This window comes from Sapajus apella, unplaced genomic scaffold (genome assembly GCF_009761245.1).
Source record: "Sapajus apella isolate SASKATOON/1434 unplaced genomic scaffold, GSC_monkey_1.0 scaffold7, whole genome shotgun sequence".
Lineage (NCBI taxonomy): Eukaryota > Metazoa > Chordata > Mammalia > Primates > Cebidae > Sapajus > Sapajus apella.
The window spans coordinates 35,285,291-35,297,856 of record NW_022436947.1 but is presented as its reverse complement, the minus strand read 5'-3'; the positions used below and the strand labels follow the sequence as shown (position 1 = coordinate 35,297,856).

The 12,566-nt window shown below is 41.4% G+C and overlaps 1 protein-coding gene across 1 annotated transcript in view; it reads left to right on the top strand.

Annotated features, from left to right (window-relative positions):
* Positions 1–12,566, top strand: part of RINT1 (RAD50 interactor 1) — a 31,925-nt gene continuing 19,359 nt past the window's right edge. Inside the window, 7 exon segments of the mRNA XM_032276336.1 lie at positions 1–160; positions 163–200; positions 654–699; positions 3,435–3,619; positions 8,326–8,567; positions 11,818–11,991; positions 12,098–12,247. Of these exon segments, the coding sequence (XP_032132227.1) occupies positions 130–160; positions 163–200; positions 654–699; positions 3,435–3,619; positions 8,326–8,567; positions 11,818–11,991; positions 12,098–12,247 (866 nt within the window). The 5' untranslated portion in view covers positions 1–129.

Below are 12,566 nucleotides of genomic sequence, written 5' to 3'. Positions count from 1 at the left end.
GGCTGAGAGGAAGAAACCAGAGAGACGTCAAGAGGAAGTCGCGGTGGCGCTGAGTCCTACGTCCTCCGAGGCTGAGCTGGTCAGTGTGTTGCTGGGCTTAGCGGACTCCACAGGCCACGCTGGCTGCGAATGGAGCCGAGGACTCGCGCGGAGGCGAGATGCTACCAGCCAGCGAGATTGGCGCCTCTCCTGCAGTCCCGGTGAGACGGTCCTGGCGTCACTGGGAAAGGACATTGGTGGCCCATTGGGGTGGCACAGACCTCCTGGGGGGGAGACAGTCCCGGTGAGGTGGCCCTGTAAGCTTGTTAGGTTGGGCGGCTTAGGTTAGAGGCCCTTGCAAGACCTCCTAGAAGACGTGGTAGTTCCAGTGAGGTGACTTTGGCGGCCCAGGTGAGATGACAGATCTCGAGAGAGGCCCTAGTGGGCAGGCAAGGTAACTCCAGGTGCTGCAGAGGTAACACCTCCTGGGAAGGTGGCAGCGGTGGCACCAGGAAGGTGGCACTTTGGGGCACCTGATGTAGACGGCCCTGGCCACTCAGAAATGGGGAGAGCGTCTGGAATCTCTCTGGCCACCAGTGGGTGCTCTTTGGGAGCCCGGTATGAGTTTCAGCGACTTTAACCTTAATATGCTTGTCACACCTGTTCTCTTCTAGTGCCGCTCTGAAAGTGGTGATGAAGGGAAGAACCTCGAGGAGAAAAGTAAGCCAGCTGCAAACACCTTAGCTCTTTCTTCCCAGCTGTCCCGCCCGATCTCTGCCTTACAAGGGTCTGCAACCGAGAGTAATTGGGGCCTGCCTGTGATTTTAATGAAACATCAACTTTTATTAAGCGTCAGGAATTTGGAGGGGCTAATGATCTAGGACAGGTGACCACCACACTAATTAGGTTCAAAGGAGGCAAATGCTAGTTGTTTAGTTCATCTTCAGTAAATTGGCAATTTAAAATTGCTCTGGGAAGAGCACAACGGATAACTTGCATTCTGGATCTTGGACTGGACAGGAAAGGCAGGGGAAAGGTCAGTCCCACCCTTTCCTCCCTAAGACGGGAGTATATGTCAGGGATGTGGACTTTCGCCATTTTACTTTAATGGCAGTTTATTGCAAATCAAGGACTCTTTAGGGAGTTCTGAAGTGACGTTTTCTGGGAGAGGAAGGGGAAAAGCATGTGATAACTCTACTCTCAGGGGATTTTTTATTCTTTTGCTATGGCAAACAGTTGGGAATGAGTAGCAGTAAGAGAAAGGGTGCTCATATGACCACATGGCCCTTAGGAGTAAGACTTGCCCTTAACTTGGGCGGCTGATAGAATCTGCCTCAGAAAGAAGGCTCTAAGCAGTCCATAGCACATGACCGTCAAAGCTGCCACATCTCAGCTCCGTTTTCTTGAAAGATTTGAGAGTGCCCTGTATCTTTGAGTTAAACCCTTCCCTTTGCACTTTTCACCTTTGCCTCTCTTAGATGCCTAGAAAGTAGTCTGATGCCTACTGAGCTGTCATTTTAATAAAATAACAGATGTAGACTGTCATATTAAGGACTTTGTCCTTGTTCCTCTTTCTGTGGCTCAAACTGCTTTGCAATTAGGAGTGCTGTTTACAAGAAATAGAAAAGGAGACACGTAAAAACCTCCCATATCACTGGTGTGTCATTTAGAAGAATGTCATTTTACCAAGAATGCCACATTTGAATAGTTACATGTCAAGTAATTTTTTTTTTGAGACCCAGTCTCACTCTGTCTCCCAACTAGTGGTTGCATTAGTCATTTTGATTTTTTCCTACTAATTTGTTTTCTCATACTTTTTCTTTTTTCTGCACTGCACTGAAGTGCAGTAGCAAGATCTTGGCTCACTGCAGTCTCCGCCTCCGGGTTCAAGTGATTCTTCTGCCACAGCCTCCCGAGTAGCTGGGATTACAGGCATGTACCACCACGCCTGGCCAATTTTTGTATTTTTAGTAGAGGCAGGGTTTCACCATGTTGGCTAGGCTGGTCTCAAACTCCTGACCTCAGTTAATCTGCTCTCCTTGGCCTCCCAAAGTGCTTGGATTATAGACATGAGCCACCATGCCCAGTGGGTGTAATATTTTTTGAAAAAGTGAAGTTAGAATTTCCTCCCTAAGGTATAGCAACTTTAGCTTTCACAAAACATTTCTTGCCTCCATTTGTCTGCAAATACACCCACAATTCAACTTGTTTTATTTAAGATTAAAAAAAGGCATTGTGTGTTCTGTACATAGTAGTAGATTATTATACATTAAATGTGTAAGTCCAGTGTGTATTGGACTTATTAAATGTCACCAAACAGGTAGTTTATTTGCTATGGAAAGAATTTCACTGTAGACTATACTATTCAGTGGTTGCATTAGTCATTTTTACTTTTTCCTAGTAATTTGTTCTCTTATTTTTTTTTTCCTGTTTCTGACAAAGATATCTTTGTACAATAACATTGAAACCTAAAAACCTTTTTACTTTTTTTTTAAATTTTTTTATTTTTTAAAGAGATGAGGTCTCGCTCTGTTGTCCAGGCTGGAGTATAGTGGTGCATCATGGCTCACTGCAGCCTCGATCTCCCAGGCTGCTCAGCAGTCCTCCCATCTCATCTTTCCAAGTAGCTGAGACTACAGGTTCACGCCACCATGCCTGGCTAATTTTGTTACGTGACGTCTTGCTATGTTGCCCAAGCTGCTCTACAAGCTCGAGTGATCCTCCTGCCTTGCCTTCCTTGCTGGGATTATGGGCATGAGCTGCTGTGCCTGGCCTTTTTTTTAAAAAATTTTTTCAATTTTAAAACGAGTTTTCCTTTGATGTTGCTCTAGACTATACCACTGGTTCCTTATACATTTTGAAAAGGTATTATGCCTTGTCTATTGAAACTTTTGGTTACTGGGTCACACTTTAGGAATTTTTCCTTTAGTCATACTTTCCTCAGCTCTTAAGCATTTGCAGTAGTTGGCTGGTAGAGTGCTTTAGAGCTATTCATCTGGTAATGTGTGTGTGTGTGTGTGTGTGTTATTCTTTAAATTATTAATTTTTTTTTGCTTTGGTTTTGTTTTTTGAGACAGAGTCCCCCCATTGCCCAGGCTGGAGGGCAGTGGCATGATCTGGGCTCATTGCCAACTCTTCCTCTTGGGTTCAAGGGATTCTCTGCCTTGGCCTCCCGAAAAGCTGGGACTACAGGCATGTGCCCCCATGCCTAGCTAATTTTTATATTTTTGCTAGAGATGGGGATTTACGATGTTTGCCAGGCCAGTCTCGAACTCCTGGCATCAGGTGATGCACCTGCCTCAGCTTCCCAAAGTGCTGGGATCATAGGTGTGAGCCACCTTGCCTTTCAAAATTATTAACTTTTGAAGGTAGATACACTGCTTTTACATCTTTTATGTTGTCTTTAACTCCGTAGTACTTAGTGGTGTTGAGTAATTATTTTTCATTTGTTTTAGGTGACATAAATGTTGCAGTTCTTACTGGAAATAAACAAGTCAGTGAAGGTACAGATAATGGTGATCTCGCTTCTTATGTGTCTGCATTCATAGAAAAGGAAGTTGGAAATGACCTTAAATCTTTAAAGAAACTAGATAAACTCATAGAACAGATGACAGAAAGTAAAATGCAGTTAGAAGAACAGGTAAGTATCGAACCTCACTGATATAATATCAATGATATAATGTAAACATGATTATGTATGGAATTATAAAGATACAGAATGTGACAGATAGTCTAGTTATTGTAAACTGTTTAAGAGGATTTCAGGACCTACAGTGTACTACCTATTTTACAAATTTTGTAAAAGACAAAGTTCCTACTGATATGATTTGTCTTGAAAACATATTGAGACCTAACATTTTATATAGCTTTTCATACAGTGACTTCTCTTTTTCTTTCAATCTGTTTTTAGTGAACATACAGTGACTTTTAAATTGCTTTTACAAGCAAATAATTTCATGGGATGTAAAAATATATTCCATGGTTTAAACACCTTTTTTTTTTTTTTTTTTTTTTTGAGACAGAGTCTCGCTCTTGTTGTCCAGGCAGGAGTGCAATGGCACGATCTTGGCTCACTGCAACCTCCACCTCCTAGGTTTAAGTGATTCTCCTGCCTTACCCTCCCAAGTAGCTAGGATTACAGGCATGTGTCATCCCTTCTGGCTAATTTTGTATTTTAGGTAGAGATGGGGTTTCACCTTGTTGGCAAGACTGATCTTGAACTCCGGACATCAGGTGATCCACCCACCTTGGCCTCCCAAAGTTCTGGGATTACAGATTTGAGCCACCATACCCAGTCACATTTCAAATTTTAATAAATGCACACATAGGAAACGTGAAAAAAAATATAACCTAATGGTTATTTCTGGGTGGGTGGTTGACAAGCGATGTATTTAAAAAATATTTTTAGGCTGAGCGTGCTGACTCATGCCTGTAATCCCAGCACTTTCGGAGGCTGAGGCGGGTGGATCACCTTAGGTCAGGAGTTGGAGACCAGACTGACCAAAATGGTGAAACCCCATCTCTACTAAAAATACAACAACAAAAATTTAGCCAGTTGTGGTGGCGGGCACCTGTAATTCCAGCTACTCGGGAGGCTGAAGCAGGAGAAGCACTTGAACCCAGGAGGCAGAAGTTGCCATGAGCTGTGATTGTGCCATCGCACTCCAGCCTGGGCAGCAAAAGGGAAACTCCATCTCAAAAATAGGTATTTTTATGCATTTGTAGGTTTTTTCCACTTACAATGAACATATTACTTAAATAATTTTTTAAAAATCCAGTGAGTATAAGCTTAAACAAAATAAGTAGACCCCTGTACTTGGAATGGTGTGTTTGTCAAAGATGAAAGATTTTAGTCATATAGCTACTAAATTAGGTTAAGTAAATTCTTTGTGGATTATTTCCAGCTTTTTGGTCATCTTAGGTTCTCCCATTACCTCAGGCCGCCACAGCTTCCTGTCTTCCCACCACACCTACTGCTGGTCTCCAAGTTTAGCTTAGCTTTGTCTGCCTTTTCCACTCCTGCTGGCAGTTTGTTGTGGGCCCAGTTGGAGGAAGTCACAGCTGAGGAGTGTGGTCTGCCACTCTGGCTGAATTTTCAGCCCCACCAGCAGTCCTGCCATGGGAAGGTCCGCTCCTCTGTACTCCCCTTAGCTGTTCTTCCAAAGTCTCTCTGAGACATCTACTCGACCTGTCCCTTCTGCCCTTTTCTTTTCCCAAGCGGAAAAAATAGAGACCTAGCGTGAGTTTAGTAGCATTGAATTTGGTTTGTTGAATAGTCTATTCCACAGTCCACAAACTTACGTGCAATCTTTTTTTTTCTTTTGAGATAGAGTCTCGCCCTGTCACCCAGGTTGGAGTGTAGTGTCGAGATCTTGGCTCACTGCAACCTCCACCTCTCTGGTTCAAGCGATTCTCCTGCCTCAGCCTCTTGAGTAGCTGGGGTTATAGACACCCGCCACCACGCTCGGCTATTTTTTGTATTTTTTAGTAGAGACAGGGTTTCACCATCTTGGCCAGGCTGGTGTTGAACTCCTGACCTCGTTATCCACCTACCTTGGCCTCCCAAAGTGCCGGGATTACAGGTGTGAGCCACTGTGCCTGGCCTGTGCAATCATTTTTACCTCTTCATTTAGCAGAGGATCAGTCTAAGGCAGACCTTATACCCCAGGTTCTACCTGCCACCTCAGTGAATTTGCATCACTTTTATAATTTTACCCTGTGTTCCTCAAGCAGTCCTATCCCTTCAGCATATGGACCTAGACAGGTCTTTTCTGTGAAACCTAAACAAACAAAAACCCTCTTCTTTTAGCAGGTATTAGTTCTTTCCTTTGATTGTCAGGCTTCAGAAATAACCTTTGTTATCTATCACTGCTTTCTAATTTGCTGTTCATCTTTGACCCACTATAATTAGGCTTGTTTCCCTAGTGACCACAGAAAATTTGGCTGAAGTTCTTTATTGAACCTTAAATTCAGCATGTCCAAAACTCTACTGATCCATTTTTTAGAGGCTTGTCTGCCTTGCTTAGATAATGGCATCACAACCTGCCTGTCACTCAGACCTGAAGCCTGAGAGTCCTGGATTCCTTGTCATCATCCTCTGTCCCTATCACCAAGTCATCTGGAGTTCTGCCTGAACATCAGTTATGCACCACCATGCCCGGCTAATTTTTGTAATTTTAGTAGAGATGTAGTTTAACCATATTGGCTAGGCTGGTCTCAAACTCTTGACTTTTGAGTAGCTGGGATTACAGACTACTGTAAATTATGCCACCATGCCCGGCTAATTTTTGCATTTTTACTAGAGACAAGGTTTCTCCATATTGGTCAGGCTGGTCTCGAATCCCTGATCTCAGGTGATCTGCCCACCTCGACCTCCCAAAGTGTTGGGGTTACAGGCATGAGCCAACATGCCTGGCCTCATTTTTCCCACTCTTGGTGACACCATCTTAGTTTAGGTAGATTGGGAGCTTTATAGTAATGCAGAATCTCAGTCTTACTTCAGACTTACTATGTCTGAATCTGTATTATAACAAGATCTCTAGGTGATTAATATGCATATTCATTAAATGTGGCCTCTATATTTTATTGCGTTAATCCCACTGTTGAAATTATTTGCCTACAACTCTCTTACATACCAAAGTGACCTTAAGGACAGGGGCTGTATCTTGTTTATCTGAATATTTCTAACACAGTGTCTGGTACAGAATAAGTAATCACTGTTGATTGAAATTATTCTATAATGTTCTTTGTGTTTTGCTGATGACTAATAATTGTATATGTTTTCCCACATACTATAAGAAAAATGCATTTAATAGATGCCATTTTCTTTCTTTCTTTTTTTTTTGAGACAGAGTTTTGCTGTGTCGCCCAGGCTGGAGTGTGGTGGCGTTAGCTTACTGCAACCTCTACCTTCTGGGTTCAAGTGATTCTCCTGCCTCAGCCTCCTGAGTAGATGGGATTACAGGCGTGTGCCACCGTAGCCAGTTAATTTTTGTATTTGTATTTATTTTTTTGAGATAGTCTCTCTCTCTGTTACCTAGGCTAGAATGTAGTGGCACAATCTACGCTGTTATTTCTGCTTCCCAGGTTCAAGCAGTTCTCCTGCCTCAGCCTCCCGAGTAGCTGGGATTACAGGCATGTGCCACCATGCCTGCCTAGTTTTTGTATTTTTTGCCATGTTGGCCGGGCTGGTGTCAAACTCCTGACCTCTAGTGATCTCCCCGCCTCGGCCTCCCCAAAGTGCTAGGATGACAGGTGTGAGTCATTGCACTGGCTTGTAAATGCCATTTCTAAAGATATTGCCTAGATATCATCCCACCAAGTCAGTGGTTCTTAGCCTGGCCTTAGTTCAGAATCACCTGGGGGACATTGGCAAAATAGAGATGCCCAGCCTTTTTTTTTTTTTTTGGAGACAGAGTCTCACTCTGTCACCCAGGCTGGAGTGCAGTGGCACGGTCTGGGCTCATTGCAACCTCCTCCTCCTGGGTTCAAGTGATTCTCCTGCCTTAGCCTCCCTTGTAGCTGGGATTATAGGTGCATGCCACCATGCTGGGCTAGTTTTTGTATTTTTAGTAGAGATGGGCTTTCACCATGTTGGCTATGCTGGTCTCAAACTCCTGAACCTCAAGTGATCCACCCACCTCGGCCTTCCAAAGTGCTGGGATTATAGGTGTGAACCATTGTGCTTGGCCCTTTGTTTGCTTTTGAAGGAAAACAGTAGGTAGAGCACGTATTAATAAGTTTTCTCTCACTGGATCCTCTGCTGAGCCTCTGGAGGCAGACCTCTAGATGCTTACTAGGGGCCAGTGTGTTAGGTCCTTTCGTATACATGTATGTATATATGTATGTATGCATATATATTTTACTTATTTTTTTGATTCACTTACTGTTTTCAACACAAAGGCATACTTCTTCCTGATGTTCGTATGTATATAAAACGGTATTTTATGTTTGGGTTTGGTTGGTATAGGATGAAGAAATCAAACCTTTCCTTTGAAGATTTTGACAGATGATTTCCAGTTCTGTTACAACAAATATGTATTTTGAAGGGACTGAACTAATAAAAAAGGCTTCATACAGCCTGGACAACATAGTGAGACCTTGTTTATATTTAAAGAAAAAAAAAAGCAGAGCCAAATGTAGTGGTGCATATGTGTAGTCCCAGCTACTGGGGAGGTTGAGGTGGGAGGATTGCTTGAGCCCAGGAAGTCAAGGCTGCGGTGAGGTATGATGGCACCACTGCACTCCAACCTGGGCAGCAGAGTGAGAGCCCCTCTCAAAAAAAAAAAAAAATTAGCAAACTTTATCTGATTGCTGGTTTTCTTTCTTTTTTTTTTCTTTTGTCAGGTACTTACAATTTCATCAGAAATCCCTAAAAGAATTCAAAGTGCCTTAAAAAATGCAGAAGAGTCAAAGCAATTTCTTAATCAGTTTCTGGAGCAGGAAACTCATCTCTTCAGTGCCATTAACAGCCATTTGCTGACTGCACAGCCTTTGATGGACGATCTTGGAGCCATGATTAGCCAGATTGAAGAGATCGAACGTCATCTTGCTTACCTTAAATGGATTTCACAAATTGAAGAACTGAGGTAAAATGGGCCTCTTTGTTCTCATAATTACTATTTTCCTTTGAGGCTTCTGTCTTAAAGAGTGCATGTGCACCATTAAATAATTGAGTTAATTAAAGGTTATAATAATTAATTTTAATCAGTTATGAAAATAGCATTATGATAATGCTTCTTTTCCTTTATTGTGAATGAACATAAACTTTTCAGGAAGCTTAATTAGCATTTGAAAGAAGGTAATGTAAGTACGTTAAACTTAAGTTTCATAACTGAAATATGAACACAGATAAAGACTATTTTTTGTAATGCCAGATTAATAAAACACACAGTTTGGTAATAGGTATTCCTATTTAATTTTTAAAACTGATCACTTAACAAAATGGATTGCTTTCTTTATAATTTGAATATTTTTCACTGGGAATCATAAGAGGTACACAGTTTTCTTAGATGAATAACAAGAGTTCGGCTACCTCTGTGTAGGAAAAACAAAAAAGGAAGTGAGTCTTGACCTTTGTTCTTTTTGAGTTGAATAGCTATCACTGGTCATTAATTGTATCTAGTTTTGCCTTTCAAACAACCTGAAATAACATTTCCACCTAGATTAGTAGATTCTTTGGTTTCATGATAAGGTCCCCCAGTCCCTCCAAATTGTACTGTCCCATCCTTGGATTGTTTTAACTAGTACTTGTTGCAAAGCGGTCAGTAACCAGTAATGTTGCCTGAAAAGCCTGAGGGAAAAAGTCATCTGAGGGTTTTAATGTCCTGTTTCAAATGTATCATAGTTAATAATGTTATATTTGTTATGGATATTTTATGCATTTATTTTTACTGCATATATTTCCCAAAATTTTAAAGAATTTTACATATTAGTACAGTATAGAAATCTTTGTTTTGCATATATGTGTTTTACATATAAATTGATACGCCTAAGATTGTAGTGTTGATTCTAGAAATTGACTAAAAAGTTTACTTTTTAGAGCATCTCCTTCTTATTTAGATAAATTATATTGCCATGAAGGAATTTTTTAAACCTTGCTTTATTTTACTTCTTTACTTTACTTTACTTCTTTCTTCTTGTCCCTGAAAAAGGAAATACCAGTAAGGGGCAATGTTAATAACTTTATTAAGTACAATAAGTTATTTGAAACCCTCACACTTGTAGTAGCCAAGTAATAGATTAACTGAAATAGGACTATGGTTATTGATAACTTTTTTCTTTCTTTCTTTTTTTTTTTTATTATTTATCTTTTTTTTTTTTTTTTTTTTGGGACGGACTCTTGCTCTGTTGCCGAGCCAGTCTGGAGTGCAGTGGCATAATCTTCTCAGCTCACTGCAACCTCTGCCTCCAGGTTCAAACGATTCTCCTGCCTCAGCCTCCCGAGTAGTTGGGACTACAGGTGTGCCACCATGCCTGGCTAATTTTTGTATTTTTAGTAGAGAGGGGGTTTCACCATGTTGGCCAGGCTGGTCTCAAACTCCTGACCTCAAGTGACCCACTTGCCTTGGCCTCCCAAAGTGCTGGGATTATAGGCGTGAGCCATTGTGCCTGGCCTTGGTAACCTTTTCTGATATCTGATTGTTTGTACGGGAAATAAGCCGAGGGATTTATGTTAGAAATAAGGATCAAGTTCATAAGCAAGTAGAGGATAGTTATTTCTCTTTAATAATGTGTTCTTTCCCTGAGGTCTTATGATAATATCTCTATTTCTAGCTTTCCTTTAGAGATTCTGGGATTTTCTTTATCTCCAAATTTCTTCATAATGGCCTGATTTTATTCTGATGTACATTGTCTTTTTTAAAAGTAGTTTCTTCTTGCTAGAATTAGTATCTTTGTATTAGCTCTATTTCTTGGAGACTGTAGGATAGCACTATCACTCTGAGTGAACCCTGTTTCTCTGGCTTTTCCTATGCTGTAAATGTCATTTATGCTTTAGTGTTGTGAGGAAATCTGTTTCATTACATCCTTGAAAGCAGTACTCCTGCCGGACATGGTAGCTCATACCTGTAATCCTAGCACTTTAGGAAGCTGAGCTGGGCAGATCACTTGAGCCCTGAAGTTTGAGATGAGTCTGTACACCATGGCAAAATCCCATCTCTGTTAAAGAAAAAAAAAAATTAGGCGGTGTGGTGAGCACCCCTAGTCCCAGATACTTGGGAGGCTGAGATAGGATGATTGCTTGAGCCCTGAGAGGCTGAGGTTGCAATGAGCTGTGATTGTACCACTACACTGCAGCCTGGGTGACAGAGTGAGACCCTGTCTCAAAAAAAATAAAAAAACAATACTTTTATACTCTGTGTTTGTACATTTGAAATTCTTCTGTAATATTTGTACATTTTTTTTTTCTTTTTTTTCTTTTTTTAAGAGATGGTGTTTCACCATGTTGGTCACGCTTGTCTTGAACTCCTGACCTTAGGTGATCCGCCCACTTCAGCCCCCAAAGTGCTGAGATTACAGGCATGAGCCACCATGCCCGGCCCCTGTACATTTCTTAAACGTGGTAGTTTTTGTTGGAATTACATTTCTTTGAAGTGGGAAATCAAGTTCAGCTACGCAAAGTAGGTAACAATTGAAGAACATCATACTTGACCTTACCAGATGCTACCCACGTTATTCCCTTGGATTAAGATACTGAAGACTTCTGTAAAAGGCAGATTGATCAGAAATGAGTAGTGTCCACAGGAATGTGACACAAAACAGGTCTGTCAGGAGGAGTAGGAAGGGAAAGGTCCTGGGAGGTCTCCAGAACATAGGCTGCAGGCTGCTGCTCTTAGAAGAATGCAGAAATGGAGTACTCTAGGCTCCCAGAGAGGCCTTGTCATCAGGTTAAAAAACAAAGGCTACCTCAGGGTGGTGCTTCATTCTTCCTTGAATATAACTTTATATAAAACATGAAGAAGAACTTTTTCCAAATTTGAAATTATTGTGAGCAATCTGTTCTTTGAATTTGTTTTCAGCTGGGCATGGTGACTAAAGTCTATAATCCCAGCACTTTGGGAGGCTGCGGTGGGTGGATCATTTGAGATCAGCAGTTTGAGACCAGCCTGGCCAACATGGTGAAACCGTCCCTACTAAAAAAAAAAAAAAAATTAGCTGGGCATGGGGGTGCACATCTGTAATCCCAGCTACTTGTGAGGCTGAGGCAGGAAAATCGCTTTAACCCGGGAGACAGAGGTTACAGTGAGCCAAGATCATGCCACTGCACTCTAGCCTGGGTGACAGAGTGAGAATTCCATCTCAAAAAGAAAAAAAATTTTCGCTTTACTTTGTTTACAGTGATAATATTCAGCAATATCTGATGACCAATAATGTACCAGAGGCAGCCTCCACTCTAGTGTCTATGGCAGAACTTGACATCAAACTTCAGGAATCATCCTGTACTCATCTTCTTGGTTTCATGAGAGCCACAGTTAAATTCTGGCATAAAATTCTCAAGGACAAACTTACAAGGTAGGGAGTTTACTACCCATATTTTGTGGTACTTGCTTTCCGATGGGTATTTGGTGATCATTTGGTGGTGATGTACTCAAATGTATGTGTTACTTTTCTGTTGCAGTGATTTTGAGGAAATTTTAGCACAGCTCCATTGGCCATTCATTGCACCCCCTCAATCACAAACTGTTGGCTTAAGTCGACCTGCCAGTGCCCCGGAGACATACAGTTACCTGGAGACACTGTTTTGTCAGCTTTTGAAACTACAAACCTCGTATCTTTGTTGCAGTTGAAAACTTACTAAAATTTCTTCTTTCTAGAATGGATTTGTGGCTTGAGAGTAAAACCTTTTCAAAGTGGCCAGGAAAGCCAAACAAGAATCCTGTGTTTGTACTTGGTCTGTAAATGCCCACCAAGTAGTGGACTGTACTCTTAGAAAGTGAATTGCATGTGGGTGGGAGGGCTGTAAGGAAGAGTTCAAGATGCATGACTTATCTAAGTTCATAGCACAAAAAGGTCTCTTGGGATGATAGAAGAAATGGGCGATTGGGAGGAAACCTTAGTAACAGTATTAATTTAATCAAATGATGCTT